The 21709-nt window shown below is 40.1% G+C and overlaps 1 protein-coding gene across 20 annotated transcripts in view; it reads right to left on the reverse strand.

Annotated features, from left to right (window-relative positions):
• Positions 1-21709, reverse strand: part of AMBRA1 (autophagy and beclin 1 regulator 1) — a 237122-nt gene that overhangs the window by 169174 nt on the left and 46239 nt on the right. For 12 of the 20 annotated variants that reach the window (XM_066251426.1, XM_066251421.1, XM_066251431.1 and 9 more), the window contains 2 exons: positions 970-1223; positions 540-598 (listed from right to left, as the gene is read on the reverse strand). In XM_066251426.1, the coding sequence (XP_066107523.1) occupies positions 540-598; positions 970-1104 (194 nt within the window). In that variant the 5' untranslated portion in view covers positions 1105-1223. Of the gene's footprint in view, positions 1-539; positions 599-969; positions 1224-18665; positions 18687-21075; positions 21218-21709 lie in introns of those variants that run through there. The other 8 variants (XM_066251422.1, XM_066251424.1, XM_066251420.1 and 5 more) reach the window with 2 other exon arrangements.

Raw genomic sequence — 21709 nt, forward strand, 5'->3', positions numbered from 1 at the left:
CTTATTCCCATTATTTTTATGGTTAGAACTGCTCATCTACTTTCTTCCCCTTTATGATACACTGTCAAAGCTCTGTCCATATACAGTGCTTCAAAGAGTTTTTGGGGCCTGACCAGGCAGTGGCACAGTGGATGGAGCGTTGGACTGGGATGCAGAGGACTCAGGTTCAAAACCCCAAGGTTGCCAGCTTGAGCACGAGCTCATCTGGTTTGAGCAAGGCTCGCCAGCATGAGCCCAAGGTCGCTGGCTAGAGCAAGGGGTCACTCTGTCTGCTATAGCCCCCTGGTCAAGGCACATATGAGAAAGCAATCAATGAACTAAGATGCCGCAACAAAGAATTGATGCTTCTCATCTCTCTCCTGTTCTGTCTATCCCTCTCTGTCCCTTTCTTTGTCTCTGTCACACACACATACACACAAAAATAAACAAACTGTTCATTCAAAGAGTCTTTGGGGATTTGATTCAGAAGATCAAGTTAGGCCAAATATACAGAAAGTAATGCTATTACAAGTCTTAAGTTATACATAAGTACTAGGTACCTGTCTGGGCTGAAGGCCAGTAAGAAGGTAGAGCGTGGACTATCTGGCAGTTCTACTCTCTGGGAAACACACAAAAAAAGAAAAGTTAAAATACATTGTGTATGTACTATGGCCCACTCTATTTCAAAAGTACATAAACCTGTTAAGATTAGTATCTACAGTATAAGTGTAAAAACTGGACATAATGATCAAGCTACAAATTGATAAAGATTAAATTACCTCTAGGAAAAATGTCTAATTCTAAAGAAAAAAGGTATTTCTAGCCCAAATTCTTCCAAATTTGGCTTTTATAAAACCTCAAGTTAGATAATATATCTCTTCTTCTACACAAAATAAATTATACCCCAACTCTATGTCATTAACCCAACCCAAGGACCCATTCTACTGTCAACCCTACAAACCCTATATCAAATATAAGCATTTTTCTTACTTTGCCTTCCCATTTCATCCACCGGGTTTTATCCTCCACCAGCTCCTGCAGAAGCCGCTGAGCTCCGAAGGCCCGAGTGCCCCGTTCTCGTCCCCAGAGTATGCGGACAGCATTCTTCTCTGGAACAACCTTCATGGTGCTTAGCAGCCACTGTCACACCAGGCACAGGAAGAGAAGGAGCAAGCAATAGCTCCACACGCTGAAGCAGCTACAATGAGGCCATTCAGGTCCTTGTAAGTTGTCTTCATGGAAATCTAAGGTATGAATGTTAATGTCAAAAACAGGTAGCACTGCAAATACAATTCTAGCTCAAAGAAGAGAATATTCTTTCCATATTAATGATACTTTCTCAGAAAGACGCTTCCCCAGAACTTTCCTTCCAAAAAAATTTCTTCCTTGAATCCCTCTCATATCCCCCATAGTTCAGCCTTTTATGTGAAGAACAGATCATTCTCTAAAACAGTTATTTTATCAGCTAGGAATAACTTTCACTACTAATAAAAAGGTCTAAAAACCTGTCAAAAATAAAAGATGAGCCCTGCAGTTGGCTCGGTGGATAGAGCGTCAGCCTGGCGGGTGGGCATTCTAGGTTCAATCCCCAGTCAGGGCACACATGAGAAGTGACCATCTGCTTCTCTTCCCCTCCCTCTCTTCCTTCTGTCTCTCTTCCCCTCTCTGAGCCAGTGGATCGACTGGTTTGAGCATTGGCCACAGGCACTGAGAATAGCTTGGTTGATTTGAGCATCAGCCCCAGACAGGGGTTGCTGGGTGGATTGTGATGGGGGGACATGTGGGAGAGTCTATCTCCTCTCCTCTCACTTAAAATAGACATGACACCAGCCCTCCCCTTCTGTGCCATGCCACTTCCCTAATCGTTAGTATCCCTCCTATCACTTGGGCAGCCTCCAAACTAAAGGACAGGTAACACATTCTTAAAAAAGGCTATTACTTGAAGCGTGGTTATTATATAGCAGCTTCCATTCTATCTCCTACCTAAAAGCAAGTACATAAGGACTGCTTTGGAGTACCTTTCCCACTCTTTTACTCTTCTCCACTAAAGTTCGAGAGTAGAGAATTGAGGAAGAAAGAGAAAAAAGAATTTCAATTTCTCATTCAAATGTTCCCAACTGTCTAAGAAAATATCTTTTTTTTTTTTTTCCAGAGACAGAGAGTCAGAGAGAGGAATAGATAGAGACAGACAGACAGACAGGAACGGAGAGAGATGAGAAGCATCAATCATTAGTTTTTCGCTGCGACACCTTAGTTGTTCATTGATTGCTTTCTCGTATGTGCCTTGACCGGGGGGCTACAGCAGACCGAGTAACCACTTGCTCAAGCCAGTGACCCTGGGTCCAAGCTGGTGAGCTTTGCTCAAACGAGATGAGCCCGCATTCAAGCTGGCAACCTCGGGGTCTCGAACCTGGGTCCTTCGCATCCCAGTCTAACGCTCTATCCACTGCGCCACCGCCTGGTCAGGCTCCAAAAAAATATCTTTAATAAGTTGGCTTTTCTTCAAATCCAGAATGCAATCAAAACAAGCAAAGAGCCTTGGCTGGTTATCTCAATTGGTTAGAGTGTCATCCTGAAAATACAAAGGCTGTGGGTTCAAAACCCTGTCAGGCCTGACCAGGCGGTGGCGCAGTGGATAGAGCGTTGGACTGGGATGCAGAGGACCCAGGTTCGAGACCCCAAAGTCGCCAGATTGAGCGCGGCTCATCTGGTTTGAGCAAAAAGCTCACGAGCTTGAACCCAAGGTTGCTGGCCCCAGCAAGGGGTTACTTGGTCTGCTGAAGGCCCGTGGTCAAGACACATATGAGAAAGCAATCAATGAACAACTAAGGTGTTGCAATGCGCAATGAAAAACTAATGGTTGATGCTTCTCATCTCTCTCTGTTCCTGTCTGTCTATCCCTGTCTGTCCCTCTCTCTCTCTGAAAAAAAAAACAAACAAAAACAAAACCTGTCAGGGCACATAGGGGAAATGACAATAAATATATAATTAAGTATAACAACAAATGAATGCTTCTCTCTCTCTCTCTCTCTCTCTCCTTCTTTGTCTCTCTAAAAATCAATCAATAATTTAAAATTTTTTAAAAAAATGACTCAGTCTTAGAATGTGTGGTGTGGAGTGACGTCACGGAAATGGCGCCGTGAGAAGCGCGTCCGACAGCTCTCCCCTAAATCACAACAAATTTATCAACTAGAAACAGAAAAATTTATCCTCGGAGCATTCCGGAGTTCCACACAAACTGAAAGCAAAAGGACTGTTATCACTTGAATCTGAGAGACGAGGGTGTGGAGGAAGCTACCGCAGCGACGCTCATTCAAGCCGCGAGGGAGTGCGCCTGCGTGCTATCAATAAGACCACCCTCAGATGCCGATAAGAAAGAGGAAATCGAATATTATGGATACAAAAGAAAGAGAGGTAACACAAATAGATGTGGAAAAATCTATGGAGAAAAGACTTAACATATTGGAAGCCTTGGAGCTAAATGACAGAGAATTTAAAATAGAAATCTTAAAAATACTCAGAGATATACAAGAAAACACAGAAAGGCAATATAGGGAGATCAGAAAACAACTCAATGAACACAAAGAATATATTACCAAGGAAATTGAAACTATAAAAACAAATCAAACAGAAATGAAAAACTCAATTCACGAGCTGAAAAACGAGGTAACAAGCTTAGCTAACAGAACAGCCCAGATTGAAGATAGGATTAGTGAAATAGAAGACAAACAACTTGAGGCACAACAGAGAGAAGAAGAAAGAGACTCAAAAATAATAAAAAACCAGAAAGCCCTACAGGAATTGTCTGACTCCATCAGAAAGAATAACATAAGAATAATAGGTATATCAGAGGGAGAAGAGAAAGAAAATGGAATGGAGAATATACTCAAACAAATAATAGACGAGAACTTCCCAAGCCTGTGGAAGGAACTAAAGCCTCAAATTCAAGAAGCAAACAGAACACCAAGTTTTCTTAACCCCAACAAACCCACTCCAAGGCACATCATAATAAAGATGACACAAACCAATGACAAAGAAAAAATTCTCAAGGCAGCCAGGGAAAAGAAGAGTACAACATATAAAGGAAGGCCTATTAGATTATCATCAGATTTCTCAGCAGAAACTCTACAAGCTAGAAGAGAGTGGACCCCAATATTTAAAGCCCTGAAAGAGAGGAACTTTCAGCCAAGAATACTATACCCATCAAAGCTATCCTTCAAGTATGAAGGAGATATAAAAACATTCACAAATACAGAAAAGATGAGAGAATTTATCAACAGAAAGCCCCCACTCCAGGAAATACTAAGGGGGGTTTTCCAACCAGATTCAAAGAACAAAAGAAAACAACACCACAAGTAACAGCTCCACCAAGAACACAATAAAACCAAACTTAAACTGTGACAACAAAGGAAAAAAAGGGGGGAGAGGATGGAGATTAACAGTAGCAAAGGATGATGAAGTGCAGAAATACTTATAAGATAGGGTACTACAATGAATATGGTAGGTACCCTTTTCATTACTTAATGGTAACCACCCTTGAAAAAACCACCACAAAAACACTTGACTTAAAAAAGGTAGCAACAGAGGAAAGAAGTATGGAACACAAACAAACAAAAACAAATGATAGAAAAACAAAAGAGAAGAATCAAACTAGATACAAAACTAACAGAAAGCAATTTATAAAATGGCAGTAGGGAACCCACAAGTGTCAATAATTACACTAAATGTAAATGGATTAAACTTACCAATAAAAAGACACAGAGTAGCAGAATGGATTAAAAAAGAAAATCCAACTATATGCTGCCTACAAGAAACACATCTAAGCAACAAGGATAAAAACAAATTCAAAGTGAAAGGCTGGAAAACAATACTCCAAGCAAACAACACCCAAAAAAAAGCAGGTGTAGCAATACTCATATCTAATAATGCTGACTACAAGACAGAAAAAGTACTCAGAGACAAAAATGGTCATTTCATAATGATTAAGGGGAAGTTGAATCAAGAAGACATAACAATCCTTAATATATATGCACCAAACCAAGGAGCACCAAAATATATAAGACAGCTACTTATTGACCTTAAAACAAAAACTAACAAAAATACAATCATACTTGGAGACCTCAATACACCGCTGACGGCTCTAGATCGGTCATCCAAACAGAGAATCAATAAAGATATAGTGCCCTTAAACGAAATACTACAACACCTGGATATGATAGACATCTACAGGACACTTCATCCCAAAGCGACAGAGTATACATTTTTCTCTAGTGTACATGAAACATTCTCAAGAATTGACCATATGTTGGGCCACAAAGACAATATCAGCAAATTTAGAAAAATTGAAATTGTACCAAGCATATTTTCTGATCATAAAGCCTTGAAACTAGAATTCAACTGCAAAAAAGAGGGGGAAAAACCCACAAAAATGTGGAAACTAAACAACATACTTCTAAAAAATGAATGGGTCAAAGAAGAAATAAGCGCAGAAATCAAAAGATATATACAGACAAATGAAAATGAAAATACGACATATCAGAATCTCTGGGATGCAGCAAAAGCAGTAATAAGAGGAAAGTTCATATCACTTCAGGCCTATATGAACAAACAAGAGAGAGCCGAAGTAAACCACTTAACTTCACACCTTAAGGAACTAGAAAAAGAAGAACAAAGACAACCCAAAACCAGCCGAAGAAAGGAGATAATAAAAATCAGAGCAGAAATAAATGAAATAGAGAACAGAAAAACTATAGAAAAAAAATCAATAAAACAAGGAGCTGGTTCTTTGAAAAGATCAACAAAATTGACAAACCCTTGGCAAGACTCACCAAGGAAAAAAGACACAGGACTCAAATAAAAATCCAAAATGAAAGAGGAGAGATCACCACAGACATCATAGAAATACAAAGAATTATTGTAGAATACTATGAAAAATTATATGCCACCAAATACAACAATCTAGAAGAAATGGATAAATTCCTAGAACAATACAACCTTCCTAGACTGAGTCATGAAGAAGCAGAAAGCCTAAACAGACCAATCAGCAGGGAGGAAATAGAAAAAACTATTAAAAATCTCCCCAAAAATAAAAGTCCAGGCCCAGACGGTTATACTAGTGAATTCTATCAAACATTCAAAGAAGACTTGGTTCCTATTCTACTCAAAGTCTTCCAAAAAATTGAAGAAGAAGCAATACTTCCAAACACATTTTATGAGGCCAACATAACCCTCATACCAAAACCTGGCAAGGATGGCACAAAGAAAGAAAACTACAGACCAATATCTCTAATGAATACAGATGCTAAAATACTAAACAAAATACTGGCAAACCGAATACAACAACATATTAAAAAAATAATACATCATGATCAAGTGGGATTCATCCCAGAATCTCAAGGATGGTTCAACATACGCAAAACGGTTAACGTAATACACCATATCAACAAAACAAAGAACAAAAACCACATGATCTTATCAATAGATGCAGAAAAGGCTTTTGATAAAATACAACACAATTTTATGTTTAAGACTCTCAACAAAATGGGTATAGAAGGAAAATATCTCAACATGATAAAGGCCATATATGATAAACCATCAGCCAACATCCTATTAAACGGCATAAAACTGAGGACTTTCTACCTTAAATCAGGAACAAGACAGGGTTGTCCACTCTCTCCACTCTTATTCAACGTGGTGCTAGAAGTTCTGGCCAGAGCAATCAGACAAGACAAAGAAATAAAAGGCATCCATATCGGAAAAGAAGAAGTAAAGCTATCACTTTTTGCTGATGATATGATCCTATACATCGAAAACCCGAAGGACTCCACAAAAAGATTATTAGAAACAATAAACCAATACAGTAAGGTCGCAGGATACAAAATTAACATACAAAAGTCCATAGCCTTTCTATATGCCAACAATGAAATATTAGAAAACAAACTCAAAAAAATAATCCCCTTCACGATTGCAACAAAAAAAAATAAAATACCTAGGAATAAACATAACAAAGAACGTAAAGGACCTATATAATGAAAATTACAAAGCATTGTTAAGGGAAATCGAAAAAGATACAATGAGATGGAAAAATATTCCTTGTTCTTGGATAGGAAGAATAAATATAATCAAAATGGCCATATTACCCAAAGCAATATACAAATTTAATGCAATTCCCATCAAAATCCCTATGAGATTTTTTAAAGAAATGGAACAAAAAATCATCAGATTTATATGGAACTATAAAAAACCCCGAATAGCCAAAACAATCCTAAGGAAAAAGAATGAAGCTGGGGGCATTACAATACCTGACTTTAAACTATATTATAGGGCCACGATAATCAAAACAGCATGGTATTGGCAAAAAAATAGACACTCAGACCAATGGAACAGAATAGAAAGCCCAGAAATAAAACCACATATATATGGTCAAATAATCTTTGATAAAGGGGCCAACAACACACAATGGAGAAAAGAAAGCCTCTTCAACAAATGGTGTTGGGAAAACTGGAAAGCCACATGCAAAAGAATGAAACTCGACTACAGCCTGTCCCCGTGTACTAAAATTAATTCAAAATGGATCAAAGACCTAAATATAAGACCTGAAACAATAAAGTACATAGAAGAAGACATAGGTACTAAAATCATGGACCTGGGTTTTAAAGAACATTTTATGAACTTGACTCCAATGGCAAGAGAAGTGAAGGCAAAGATAAATGAATGGGACTACATCAGAATTAAAAGTTTTTGCTCAGCAAGAGAAACTGATATCAAAATAAACAGACAGCCAACTAAATGGGAACTGATATTTTCAAACGACAGCTCAGATAAGGGCCTAATATCCAAAATTTACAAAGAACTCATAAAACTCAACAACAAACAAACAAACAATCCAATAAAAAAATGGGAAGAGGACATGAACAGACACTTCTCCCAGGAAGAGATACAAATGGCCAACAGATATATGAAAAGATGCTCAGCTTCATTAGTTATTAGAGAAATGCAAATCAAAACTACAATGAGATACCACCTCACTCCTGTTAGATTAGCTATTATCAACAAGATGGGTAATAGCAAATGTTGGAGAGGCTGTGGAGAAAAAGGAACCCTCATTCACTGTTGGTGGGACTGTAAAGTAGTACAACCATTATGGAGGAAAGTATGGTGGTTCCTCAAAAAACTGCAAATAGAACTACCTTATGACCCAGCAATCCCTCTACTGGGTATATACCCCAAAACCTCAGAAACATTGATACGTGAAGACACATGTAGCCCCATGTTCATTGCAGCACTGTTCACAGTGGCCAAGACATGGAAACAACCAAAAAGCCCTTCAATAGAAGACTGGATAAAGAAGATGTGGCACATATACACTATGGAATACTACTCAGCCATAAGAAATGATGACATCAGATCATTTACAGCAAAATGGTGGGATCTTGATAACATTATAAGGAGTGAAATAAGTAAATCAGAAAAAAACAAGAACTACATGATTCCATACATTGGTGGAACATAAAAATGAGACTAAGAGACATGGACAAGAGTGTGGTGGTTACCAAGGGTGGGGGGGGGAGGGAGGACATGGGAGGGAGGGAGGGAGGGAGGGAGAGAGTTAGGGGGAGGGGGAGGGGCACAGAGAACTAGATAGAGGGTGACGGAGGACAATCTGACTTTGGGCGAGGGGTTTGCAACATAATTTGATGACAAAATAACCTAGACATGTTTTCTTTGAATATATGTACCCTGATTTATTAATGTCATCCCATTACCATTAATAAAAATTTATTAAAAAAAAAAAAATGACTCAGCAAAGAATTTGGATACCAAGTCTCTTTAGTCTCTTTTATTCTAGAATGGCCTTAAGTTTTATTTTGGTTGGTTGTGTTTCTGTTTCTCTTTCTATATTTACAACACATGCTTTTTATTTTATATTATTTTTATTTAAAAAAAATTTTAGCAGCCCTGGCCGGTTGGCTCAGTGGTAGTGTCGGCCTGACGTGAGGGGGACCCGGGTTTGATTCCCGGCCAGGGCACATAGGAGAAGCGCCCATTTGCTTCTCCACCCCCACCCCCTCCTTCCTCTCTGTCTCTCTCTTCCCCTCCCGCAGCCAAGGCTCCACTGGAGCAAGGATGGCCCGGGCGCTGGGGATGGCTCCTTGGCCTCTGCCCCAGGCGCTGGAGTGGCTCTGGTCACGGCGGAGCGACGCCCCGGAGGGGCAGAGCATCGCCCCCTGGTGGGCAGAGCGTTGCCCCTGGTGGGCGTGCCGGGTGGATCCTGGTTGGGCGCATGAGGGAGTCTGTCTGACTGTCTCTCCCCGTTTCCAGCTTCAGAAAGATACAAAAAAAAAAAAAATTTTAGCAAGAAAAAAGACAAACAGGAAAGGAGAACATGAGAAGAATCAACTCATAGTTGTGGCATCTTAGTTGTTCATTGATTGCTTTCTCATAAGTGCTTTGACCAGGGGTCTCCAGCCTAGCCAGTGACCTCTTGCTCAAGCCAGCAACCTGGGCTCAAGCCAGCAACCATGAGTTTCAAATCAGTGACCTTTGGACTTAAGCCAGTAACCATGGGGTCATTTCTTATGATCCCATGCTCAAGTTGGCGACCCCCTGCTCAAGCCTGCAAGCCCTCAGTCAAACTGGATGAGCCTGTGCTCAAGACGGCAACCTCCAGGTTTTGAACCTCGGTCCTTAGCATCCCACATCAATGCTCTATTCAGCGTGCCACCTCCTGGTCAGGCTGTGGTTATAACTTATTTAGGATAAATTTCTAGAAATATAATTTTCTGGGTTAAGGCGTAGGAGTAATTCTGAGATTCTTGCCATAGTTTGTTATCTATCTCAAGAAAAGAGCGTGCTGATCTACCTTAGAAGAACAACCCACCATCTCTTGCCTATGTGACTAACTGCACGATTTTGCCCTTTGCACCATTACTAATAATTATATGAGCTCTACAGCAATGGCAGCATGAGGTCTGGCTTGTTCTGATGTCAATTTCTGGTGACTCTGGTGGGACTACTGTGGGACCTCTGATAAGTTCCTCTTGGTTTGCTGACACTGAACTCACCTGCAGATGCCTGGTACATATTTACTCAGGGGAATCTAGCTGTCTCTGCCTGCAGCTTCCTCCATCACGTCGCTTGAGACTGAACTGAGAAGTGCGTTTCTGGTCTGGATACTAATTCCCAGGCTGCAAGGCACCATATAAAAATTAGAGGTATACCTCTGTGTTCTGATTTCTGGTAAATTAAAGTACCTATCTGGTTATGGAGCTCCATCTATTAGAATGGTTGGCATTGCCTTCATTCCTGGTGATAGCCTTCAGGGGTGAATTCTGGCTGATTGGTCCATTTATGCTTATGATCCAGTAAAAAAGACAGTTTTCTATTGTAATACTACTTGGCCTATATAGATTCTGAAGAATGCTGACAACTCAATGGTTCTCTCAATTATAATACTATTACTTACCAGCTGGAGTTGTTTGTTAAATCAGGGAAATGGGATGAGGATTCCACTCAGAAAAGAAATAAACTGATGATTCAAAGTAAGGGAAAACATCTCACTTCCTTCCCTAACAGTAAAACTCAGGAAGAGAAACAAAAAGGAAAAAAAGAAGTCTTTTTTTTAACATCTAAGGCCTCCTCATGGAGCTCTGGGAATTGCTTTTATTGTCCCAGAAACAATAGGGGCAATAGTACCACCTAAAACTTTAAACTTTATTTAGGCTGTAGGAATAGGGAGGGCTAACAGCATAACCTCAGTATGAAAGGGGAAATATGACATTGTTAAAATTTCAGGCGGCTCTGAGTAGCCCATGCCTGATATCTCTCCTCCATCCTCTCCAGTCTTTTTGGAAAGTTGTCAAGGACAAATGAAAACTTGATTTCTCTACAACTTAATAATTTACATATATATATATGTTTATATATATATATAAATTTGTATATATACGGTCTACCGGAAAGTTCTGTCCGTTTTTGGAATAAAACAAAATACAAATTTTTTTAATGTCAATAAACTATATTAAATAATGTAATTGCCATTATTATTAATAATTTCTTGCCAGCATGAGGGCAATTTGTATATCCCATTTTTGAAAAATGTTTAATCTTTTGATGCAAAAAACTGAACCAATGCTTGTTTGATATCTTCTTCAGTTTTGAATTTTTTGCCCTTCAAAAAATTTTGTAAGGACAAAGACAAGTGATAATCGGAGGGTGCTAAGTCCGGAGAATATGGTGGATGCGACAGAATTTCCCAGCCTAGTTCTGCAATTTTTTGACGAGTACCCAAAGCCGCATGTGACCTGGCATTATCAAGATGCAGTATGATATTCTTCCTATTGAACATTGCCGGCCTCTTTTCTTGGACTGCTGTCTTTAAATTATCCAGTTGCTGACAATACTTCTCCGAATTGAGCTTTTTGTTTGGTTTAAAAAGCTCATAATGTATTGGTCCCCGAATGTCCCACCATATACACAACATTCTCTTATTCAGAGTCAAATTTGGTTTAGAGGTGGAAGGGCTAAGTTTTCCGGGTTCACAATATGCCCTTTTCCTGTTTTCATAGGTAATCCACTTTTTTTTTTTTTTTTTTTTTTTTTTTATAGGGACAGAGAGAGAGTCAGAGAGAGGGATAGATAGGGACAGACAGGAATGGAGAGAGATGAGAAGCATCAATCATCAGTTTTTCGTTGCGATACCATAGTTGTTCATTGATTGCTTTCTCATATGTGCCATGACCGCGGGCCTTCAGCAGACTGAGTAACCCCCTGCTCGAGCCAGTGACCTTGGGTCCAGGCTGGTGAGCTTTTTGCTCAAACCAGATGAGCCCGTGCTCAAGCTGGCAACCTCGGGGTCTCGAACCTGGGTCCTTTCGCATCCCAGTCCGACGCTCTATCCACTGCGCCACCGCCTGGTCAGGCGGTAATCCACTTTTCATCCCCAGTTATCATCGGTTCAAGAAGGGCTCAATTTTGTTCCGAGCAAGCAGAGATGTGCATATGACGACTCAATCATCCAAATTTTTCTGACTTAATTCATGTGGCACCCATCTTGAATATTTCCACACCAATCCTATCTTCCGAATATGGTCCAAAATGGTTTGCTGAGCTGAATTAAGCCTTTCTGTGATCTCTGATGTTGTCAGAAAAGGATCTTGCTCCAATATGGTCTTAACAACATCATCATCAATCAAAGATGGTAACCTAGAACGTGGCTTATCAGAAAGGTCGAAATCACCTGTTTCGAATTTTTCGAACCATCTTCTGCATGTCCTATCAGAAACTGTACCTTCACCAAACACTTTCAATAAATTTCTACATGCTTCTGTAGCATTTCTTCCTTGTTGAAATTCGTAAAAATTACAGTGCGTAAATGAACTTCATCAGTAGCCATGAGTACACTATCGCTTCACACATAAGACGAACATGAATCAACTTTTAGTTAATTTGCTACGTCAGTATGTATACATTAAGTGATAAAAATAGAGAGGCACACATGCGCCAAATAAACATGTGCTTACATGTCGAAACTTGTGACAGAAACCGACAGAACTTTCCAGTAGACCTGATACTTATATATATACAATTTTTATATATTTTTATACATTGTATATATATAAAAAAATATAAAAAAGATTACAGATTTATTTATTTTTTTACAGAGACAGGAGTCACAGAGAGGGATAGATAGGGACAGACAGGAACGGAGAGAGATGAGAAGCATCAATCATTAGTTTTTCGTTGCGGTTCCTTAGTTGTTCATTGATTGCTTTCTCATATGTGCCTTGATCATGGGTCTTCCGCAGACCAAGTAACCCCTTGCTCAAGCCAGCGACCTTGGGTCCAAGCTGGTGAGCTTTTGCTCAAACCAGATAAGCCCACGTTCAAGCTTGCGACCTCGGGGTCTCGAACCTGGGTCCTCAGCATCCCAGTCCGACGCTCTATCCACTATGCAACCACCTGGTCAGGCGATTACAGATTTGTTTTTAGAATCAGGTGGTCTATGAAGCATTTGATATTACTACTGGTTTAAGTTTAAGTAATGTCTTTTAAAGTCATTACCAGAAAGTATGTTTTGTTTTGCTTGGGTTTACAAAAGGTTCCTGTTATCTGTTACGTTTTTTTAAAATATGAGTGTGTTTGCCAATGAAAAAATCTGTTTCTAAAAGTTATAAAATATGTTCATAAAATACCAATCTAAGACATGCTAATTACTCACTTTTTGGTTATCACTGAACGTTTAGGTTTCTAAAAATTAAGGGTCCTTTTCAATTGAATTAGAACTCTAGAATACTTCCTCTTTGGCCTTCAATACTTTTGTTTTATTGCTTGTCATAGCAAAAACTGGGGATAACCCAAGTGTTCATTTAAAAGGGACTAGATGACTAAACTATGTAAGTAAGATTCTCTTGATATAACAAGAAATCTCCAAGATGCATTTTTTTTTCAGAGACAGAGAGAGTCAGAAAGAGGGATAGACAGGGACAGACAGACAAGAACGGAGAGATGAGAAGCATCAATCATTAGTTTTCCATTCCGTGTTGCAACACCTTAGTTGTTCATTGATTACTTTCTCGTATGTGCCTTGACCATGGGCCTTCAGCAGACCAAGTAACCCCTTGCTTGAGCCAGCGACCTTGGGCTCAAGCTGGTGAGCTTGGGGTTTCAAACCTGGGTCTTCCGCATCCCAGTCCGATGCTCTATCCACTGCGCCACTGCCTGGTCAGGCAAGATGCATTTTTAAAATAAGGAAAAGCAAGGTTCAGAACAATATATATATAGTAACACTACCTTTTGATTAAAAGGAGAAATTAGGCCTGACCAGGCGGTGGTGCAGTGGATAGAGCGTCGGATTGGGATGCAGAAAACCCAGGTTTGAGACCTCGAGGTCGCCAGCTTGAGCGCGGGCTCATCTGGTTTGAGCAAAGCTCACCAGCTTGAGCCCAAGGTCGCTGGCTCAAGCAAGGTGTTACTCGGTCTGCTGAAGGCCCATGGTCAAGGCACATATAAGAAAGCAATCAATGAACAACTAAGGTGTTGCAACGCGCAATGAAAAACTAATGATTGATGCTTCTCATCTCTCTCCGTTCCTGTCTCTCCCTATCTATCCCTCTCTCTGACTCTCTGTCTCTGTAAAATAAAATAAATAAAATAAAATAAAATGAGAAATTAGCCTGACTAGTGGTGGTGCAGTAGATAGAGTATCAACCTGGGAGCTGTGGTCCCAGGTTCAAAACCCTGAGGTCACCGGCTTGAGTGCAGGCTCATCTGACTTGAGAACTGGCTCACCAGCTTGAGTGTAGGATCAACATGATCCCATGGTCACTGGCTTGAATCCAAAGGTCGCTGGCTTGAAGCCCAAGGTTGCTGGCTTGAGCAAGGGGTAAGTGGCTTGGCTTGAGCTCCCAGTCATGGCACGTATGAGAAGCAGTCAATGAACAACTAAAATGCCACAACTAGGAGTTGATGCTTCTCATCTCTCCCCCTTCCTGTCTCTCTCTCTCTGTGTCACAAAAAAAGGGGGGAGGGATCAACAGTCACTTATTAGGGACTAAAGAAACAAGGTAAATGGACACAGAGATGGAAGCAAGACTTGCATCTTGCCTGTTTGTCATTTTTTATTTTTGAAATGTATTACCTATTAAAATTTTATTTTTGAAATATTTAATGCCTGACCAGGCAGGCGGTGGCACAGTTGATAGAGCATCAGCCTGGGACGCTGAAGACCCAGTTCAAAACCCCAAGGCTGCTGGCCTGAGTGCTGGGCTGCTGCTTGAACATGGGATCATAGACATGATCCCATGGTTGCTGGCTTGAGCCTGAAGGTCACTGGCTTGAGCAAGGGGTCACTGGCTCAGCTGGAGACCTTGGTCAAGACACATATAATCAAGCAGTCAATGAATAATTTAAGTGCTGCAACTATGAGCTGATGCTATCTCCTTTCCTGTCTGTCCTTGTCTCTCTCTCTAAAAAAATAAATAAAAAGTACTTTCAAAGATAATGCATTTAAACCATTTATAATCTTATAACATGTGGTGAAAACAGGAGCAGTCTAATTCCTTAATAAAAAATAAATCTGACCTCTGACTTCACATAATTCAAGAGGAAGAAAATATAGGTCACAAACATCATGATTCAGAAAATTGTGATGCAACCTGGAGTGCCTACAGGTATCAGAAGGAAAAGGAAAGAGCTGCTATAAATACCAGTTATCAAGAAAACTAAAAGACTAAAGCTCAGGATTACCAAAGAGCTTGTCTATCAACTCCCAGGGACCTAAACACACTGAAAGTTCACAAGAGAAAGTCTGATGACAAGAAGTCAAAGGGACTAAACAATTGCACACTTTTTCTTTTGTTTGAAGAAAAATATTTGCTGCGTTTCTTTAAAAAGATATGGGACTTCTCTCCTGATATACTCCTTATAGCCACCTGAGAAGAGTGTTTACTTGGTTCTCAATAAAGAACAAAAGGAGGTAAATCAAACTGAAGTCAGACTGACCTGTAGCTGAGGAAGTGCAAGTGTGTTTTTCATTCCTCTATTTAAAAAGGAGGAAGAAACAAGTTTCCCAATCTGTCCCTTAAACCAAACTGAGACAAAGGTGCTATGGAGTCTTTGTGAAGCAATTACACAGTCCCCAAAATCAATTCTCAATCACAAGAGCCTTATGCAAGTAGAACCAAAAGGAGAGAACTGGGATATACAGGGTGGAGTAAAAGTAGGTTTACAGTGATTCATATGGAAAATAATACAATAATTAATAAATAATGGTACAAGAATAAACTCTGCATTTCACATACTCGCAACTGTAAGCCTACTTTTGCCCACCCTGTATACATAACACAAATGCCAAGATTCTACATCATCTCCATCCCTCCTTCCATAACATGACTGATCACTCTATAAAGCTAGGAAGACAAACCACCTTTAAAGATTTTCTGTGCTTAATTCTAGGATATAATTATATTTAACAACTACTAATAAAAAATAACCTAGAGAGTATGCCACAACCCAGAAGGAACTAAGTTGAATTTACAGGTTCTCTTTGCAATTTGATCATCTTATGCCAGCAGTTTTGCTCCCTCTTCTACCTTATGACTTTGGGCAAGTTACTTAACCTCTGTGAGACTCAGTTCCTCCTCCCTAAAATAAGAATCACAAACGTATCTGCTTCATCAGATTGTTGTGAGGCTCCAGTAAAAAGAGTGGTGGAGCACTTAACAACGTTGCTGTTATTGTTGTCATTAGTATTCAATCCTCTTTGGGGTTCACTACAGTTTCTCTCACCAAACAATACAACCCCAGAAACCCTTGGTGCCACAAATTTAGAAGAGTACAGCAGGTTTCTAAAAAAACATTTCAAAGGCTGTTACCAGACAACAAGTAAATGTACTCAGGAAAATAAAGTATATTTATATGGCAAAATAATTAAATAAGACTTTGGCAACCTGTACGTAAGGCAAGTAAGTTAATTCAAAAACAGAACCAGAACCAACAACTTAGAGCTGTATCTGCAACCTAGCTAATAATTTAGACCGCGATCTTTCCTTCCATTAGCATACCAGGATTGTGAATCAGAAAACTGTTAGACCTGGAAAGGACTTACTTCATGGAGTGCAATCACCTCATCAGAGTATCTCTGCACCTCTCTCCACTTCACTGTGCCCATGTAGACAAAGTCTAAGCACTGAATCAGTTATGTGACACCAACATATTTTCCATAACATATTAGATTCGATTCAAGGTTAATGCTTTAAAAGAAAAAACCTTTATATACTAAATCTAGAATCATTTGTGTAAGTCAAGTCTCCCAACTAGAAAATTAACTATGTAACGTAAGTACTTTCATTAGAGGCCTAACAGTGGTCCAGTACTCTTTAGAAACTGCATGTAGATGGAAATACACAGGGTGTTCTATAATTGTCAGCTTTGTTTTCATTAATAGGACTTTCTATAAGGCATTTCCGGACACTTCAAAATGATAATAAAATCCAAGTCCAAAAGGTGAGCACCCCAGCCAGCAGCCATGCCTGCCTCTATACAGCTTCTTCCTGACTCCTAAATTAGACTGCACTTAGAAAAGCAGGCCCTGACTGGATAGCTCAGTTGGTTAGAGCACCTTCCCAAAGTGCAGAGGTTGCCGGTTTAATCCCGGGTCAGGGCACATATAGGAGCAACTTGATGTTTCTGTCTCTCTCTCTCTTTCTCTCTCTCGCTAAAATAAATAAATAAAATGTTTTTTTAAAAATGTATGAGAAACATGACTCAGTTTTTTTTTTAAAGTATGAGTGTAAAACCAGTATTTGCGGCCACCATCAAAGCCGCCTGGCCAACGCAGGTTTCAGGTTTAATTCAGATCCATCGTAAAGAAACAACTGAGCCAAAAGCTGGTGGTCCATTTTCCTTTAATTCTAGCTTGCACCCGGAAAGCGAGTAAATACACACAGCGGGAAACACTTCCCTTTCCATTCAGGGCACCCAAAGCCACTGACTCATCCGGGTTGTCCTAGAATCAAAGGCTCCCACCTCTTTGCCTCCATTTTGGCTGCCTCCTCTCCTCCACATGGCCTCTCTCTGCCCTGCTACAGTATGGGCTCACCCTCTCTACAAGTACGTGACCACTCTCTCCCTGGAACAACGTGGTCTCTCTAAAATGGCCTCCTAACTCCTCCTTTTAAAACCTTTCCCCGGGACAACCCTTTCCTCTAGCACACATTAGCATAACCAAGCAAGAAAGGCATTAATATTATCACCTGGGCAAAGGGCAGCACCATCTTTAACGAAAAGAGTGAACAAAACCAGAAAATACAGATTTTACAACTCATTTGCCCAACAATAAGAAACACAATTCAATTTAAAAAGGGAAAAGCAGGGCATTTGGGGCAAGACGTCACAAATCTAAAACTATAAACAAGTAACATTCTAAAGTCAAACATACCTGAAAGTAGAATAACTATTACCTGAACCGTGTATCTACTGTGAACACTACTAGAGAATAACCCAGAACATGCCAAAGTGCTAATTGTGGTTAAATTTAGATAGATAATTTTTTTTTTTGTATTTTTCTGAAGCTGGAAACGGGGAGAGACAGTCAGACAGACACCCGCATGCGCCCGACCGGGATCCACCCGGCATGCCCACCAGGGGGCGATGCTCTGCCCCCCCCCCAGTTGTCCTAGAATCAAAGGCTCCCACCTAGGGAGACCAGAGCCACTCTAGCGCCTGGGGCAGAGGCCAAGGAGCCATCCCCAGTGCCCGGGCCATCTTTGCTCCAATGGAGCCTCGCTGCGGGAGGGGAAGAGAGAGACAGAGAGGAAAAAGAGGGGAAGGGGTGGAGAAGCAGATGGGCGCTTCTCCTGTGTGCCCTGGCCGGGAATCAAACCCGGGACCTCTGCACGCCAGGCCGACACTCTACCACTGAGCCAACCGGCCAGGTCCTAGATAGAGAAATTTTAAGTAATAGTTATTTTTTATTCATAATTTGATAGTATAGTGATATTTGGGCCCTAAAATTATACTGGCTTCATTGAATCCCAACTCATTTTCCCAGTGTATGAAGGTTTCCTGGTTTCTTGGGTCAGTTATTTAACCTTTTGTACTTCACTTTTCTCATTTTTAAAATGTACTACAGCTGATTCCACCAGGGGGTTAATGGATGCTTGAAACTATAGATAGTACCGCCTGACCTGTGGTGGCACAGTGGATCAAGTGTCGACCTGGAAATGCTGAGGTCACCGGTTCGAAACCCTGGGCTTGCCTGGTCAAGGTGCATATGGGAGTTGATGCTTTCAGTTCCTCCCCTCCTTCTCTCTCTCCGTCTCTCCCTCTCTTCTCTAAAATGAATAAAAAAAAGAGTACCAAATCCTATATACTATATGTTTTTTCCTATACCTATAATAAAGTTTAATTTATAAGTTAGGTACAATATGAGTTTAACAACTAATATGAAATAAAACAATTATAGCAATATACTGTGATAAAAGTTGTGAATGTGGTATCTCTCAAAATAGCTTACTGAACTGTATTCATCCTTCTTATTCTTGCGATATAAGGTGATAATATATCTAAGTGATAAGGTAAAGTGGGGTGGAATTTTCCATTTAATATTTTTGGATTGTGGTTGGTCATGGGTCACTGAAAGCATAGAAAACAAAAGCATGGATATGGGGAGGACTATTGTACACATAGTATGTATATGAGATTACCACAAGGATTAAAAGGTCACTATTTAATTATAACACTTGTATTAGAATGACTTCCTTCTATAACAAAAAGTTAAAATGGCAATAATAAAAATTAAATTAAAGACAAATTCTTCTAGGCAAATTGAGACTGTCTACTACAGAGGTCTCTAAGCCAGTTCATTTAAACATCTTACCATTGTCACTAGAAAAAAACAACAACAATGGTTAAGATAATAACTAATATTTTCAGTGTTTTTCATGTCCCAGGCACTGTTCTTAGTACTTTACATAAAGTAACTCACTTACAATCCTCACAGTGGTACATGAGATCCCAAGAGAACAAGTCACACTATCAGTGGTGGATTCAGAATCCAAACCTAGGCATTCTAGCTCAAGAGTCTAGATTCTTTTTTTTTTTTTAAATAATTTTATTGATTTTACAGAGAGAAGAAGGCTAGGGAGAGAGAAGCATCAATTCATAGCTGCTTCACTTTAGTTGTTCATTGCTTGCCTCTTGAATGTGCCTTGACCTGGCAAGTCCAAGGTTTCGAATCAGTGACCTTCTAGCATTACAGGTCAATGCTTGATCCACTGCGCCACCACAGGCTAGGCCAAGAGAGTCTAGATTCTGAAATTACTATAGGAAACTCCCTAAAAGCCTAAAATGAAACCTCTTATACGGTATCTCTCCTATTTTATATACTAGTCTCTTATGTATTAGGCCTTCAATCAATGTTTCACTGCCTTACAGTATCAACTGGGAATCTGCTTGCTTTACGATTTTAATGTTCATCTCCTCAAAGGTAGAGGAGACATTAAAGAATGAGACCGAGAAAAAAAAGTGAAAAAATTCTCACTCCTTCCCTTACAGACCTTTATCTACATAGTTTTTGAAAGAAAAAGGGACTTTAGAACCTTTGATCACTAAATTTGATCAAGTACCAACTGAAATTAGATCATAAATTCAGCTACTATGTATTTATACCACAAAACTATCAACTCTGTCAAAGTAAGAAAAATTAACTATCAGAAAATAAGAGATGCCACAGTAAATTTACTTTTTTCTGGCAATTAGGACAGAATACAAATCTTAAAAATATATAATCAACAGAGAATGTGACTGTGTATTCCCTTTTGTCAAACATGAAACGTGACACAAACACACCTATTGATATAAAAAAGAAACGTTCAAATCCGCAGAGGAAAATTTTTTAATTTTTCCATTGATTTGAGGGAGGGAAGAAAGAGAGAGAGAGAGAGAGAGAAGCATCAACACATTGTTTTACTTAGCTGCCCCATTTAGTTGTGTACTCACTGGCTACTTCTCATGTGTCCTGACCCAGGATCGAACCCATGACCTTGGTACCCCGGAAACGACGCTCTATCCACTGATATACCTTGCCAGGGCTAGAGAGAATTGTTATGCATTTATTTGAACCAAACTAACGACAACTGTCAAGAAACAAAATCTCAACGAATTGAGAAAATGTACCCAAGAATGTCAGTTTTGCACCTTATTTTATACACTAGAATAAAAGCAGACGTAAGGGGGTGGTTACATGAAATTCATCGGTAGTCAATTAAGGGGGTGGTAAAAAGCAAGGCTGGGAAATCTCTGAGATTGAATAAAGAGTAAAATGGAGAGAGGCACATACTTCCACATTGGTGAGTACAGAATAGTTAACATTTACAGTACACAGAGATGGTATTCAGGAACCAAGATACAATGAGAGGTTCTGTGGTCTCCTGCTCTGGTTTGGTGAGTGTGCCCTGAGGGGTCTGAAAAAGAGAATTACTCTGATATATTCCAAAGGTATGCTATATTACGTGCAAAAAGACAAAAGACAGGCTCACTTAAAGTAAAGATTGACCTTTGTCACGGAAGCTACAGGCCTAGGATGTGACTACCCACCATGATCCGTTTTTAGTTAGGAATTTGTATGTTCAGACCATCCTGTGTGGTTACTTTCAGTCTCTGAGCTTGTAGGGCCTGCCATGCTGGCCTCCCCTGAGTTTGGGAGGTTTACTATGTGGCCCCTTTTTCATCCACATACCTGAGAAAAGAAAAAAAGGAGTCTCATGATGGCCCATTCCCATTCACATGGCAAACACAAGTGCTAGTGACTTCCCTGCACTGCCACAGTTGGTCCCAAATCAGGACTCTATAACTAACTTAGTTTACTTGCCTGTGATAGATTATCTCCAAACAGAGTAGCCATCAATTTCTTCCTATCGTCCACTCATGCTACCACCAAGAGATGAGAACATGCCTAACCAGGTGGTGGCACAGTGGATAAAGCAATGGACTGGGACCCAGGTTCAATACCTCAAGGTTGCCAGCTTGAGCGCGGGCTCATCTGGTTTGAGCAAGGCTCACCAGCTTGAGCCCAATGTCGCTGGCTTGAGCAAGGGGTCACTCGGTCTGCTGTAGCCCCCCCCTCAAGGCACATATGAGAAAGCAATCAATGAACAACTAAGGTGCCGCAACAAAGAACTGATGCTTCTCATTTCTCTCCCTTCTTGCCTGTCTGTTCCCATCTGTCCCT

The sequence above is a fragment of the Saccopteryx bilineata genome, chromosome 1 (genome assembly GCF_036850765.1).
Source record: "Saccopteryx bilineata isolate mSacBil1 chromosome 1, mSacBil1_pri_phased_curated, whole genome shotgun sequence".
Classification (NCBI taxonomy): Eukaryota; Metazoa; Chordata; class Mammalia; order Chiroptera; family Emballonuridae; genus Saccopteryx; species Saccopteryx bilineata.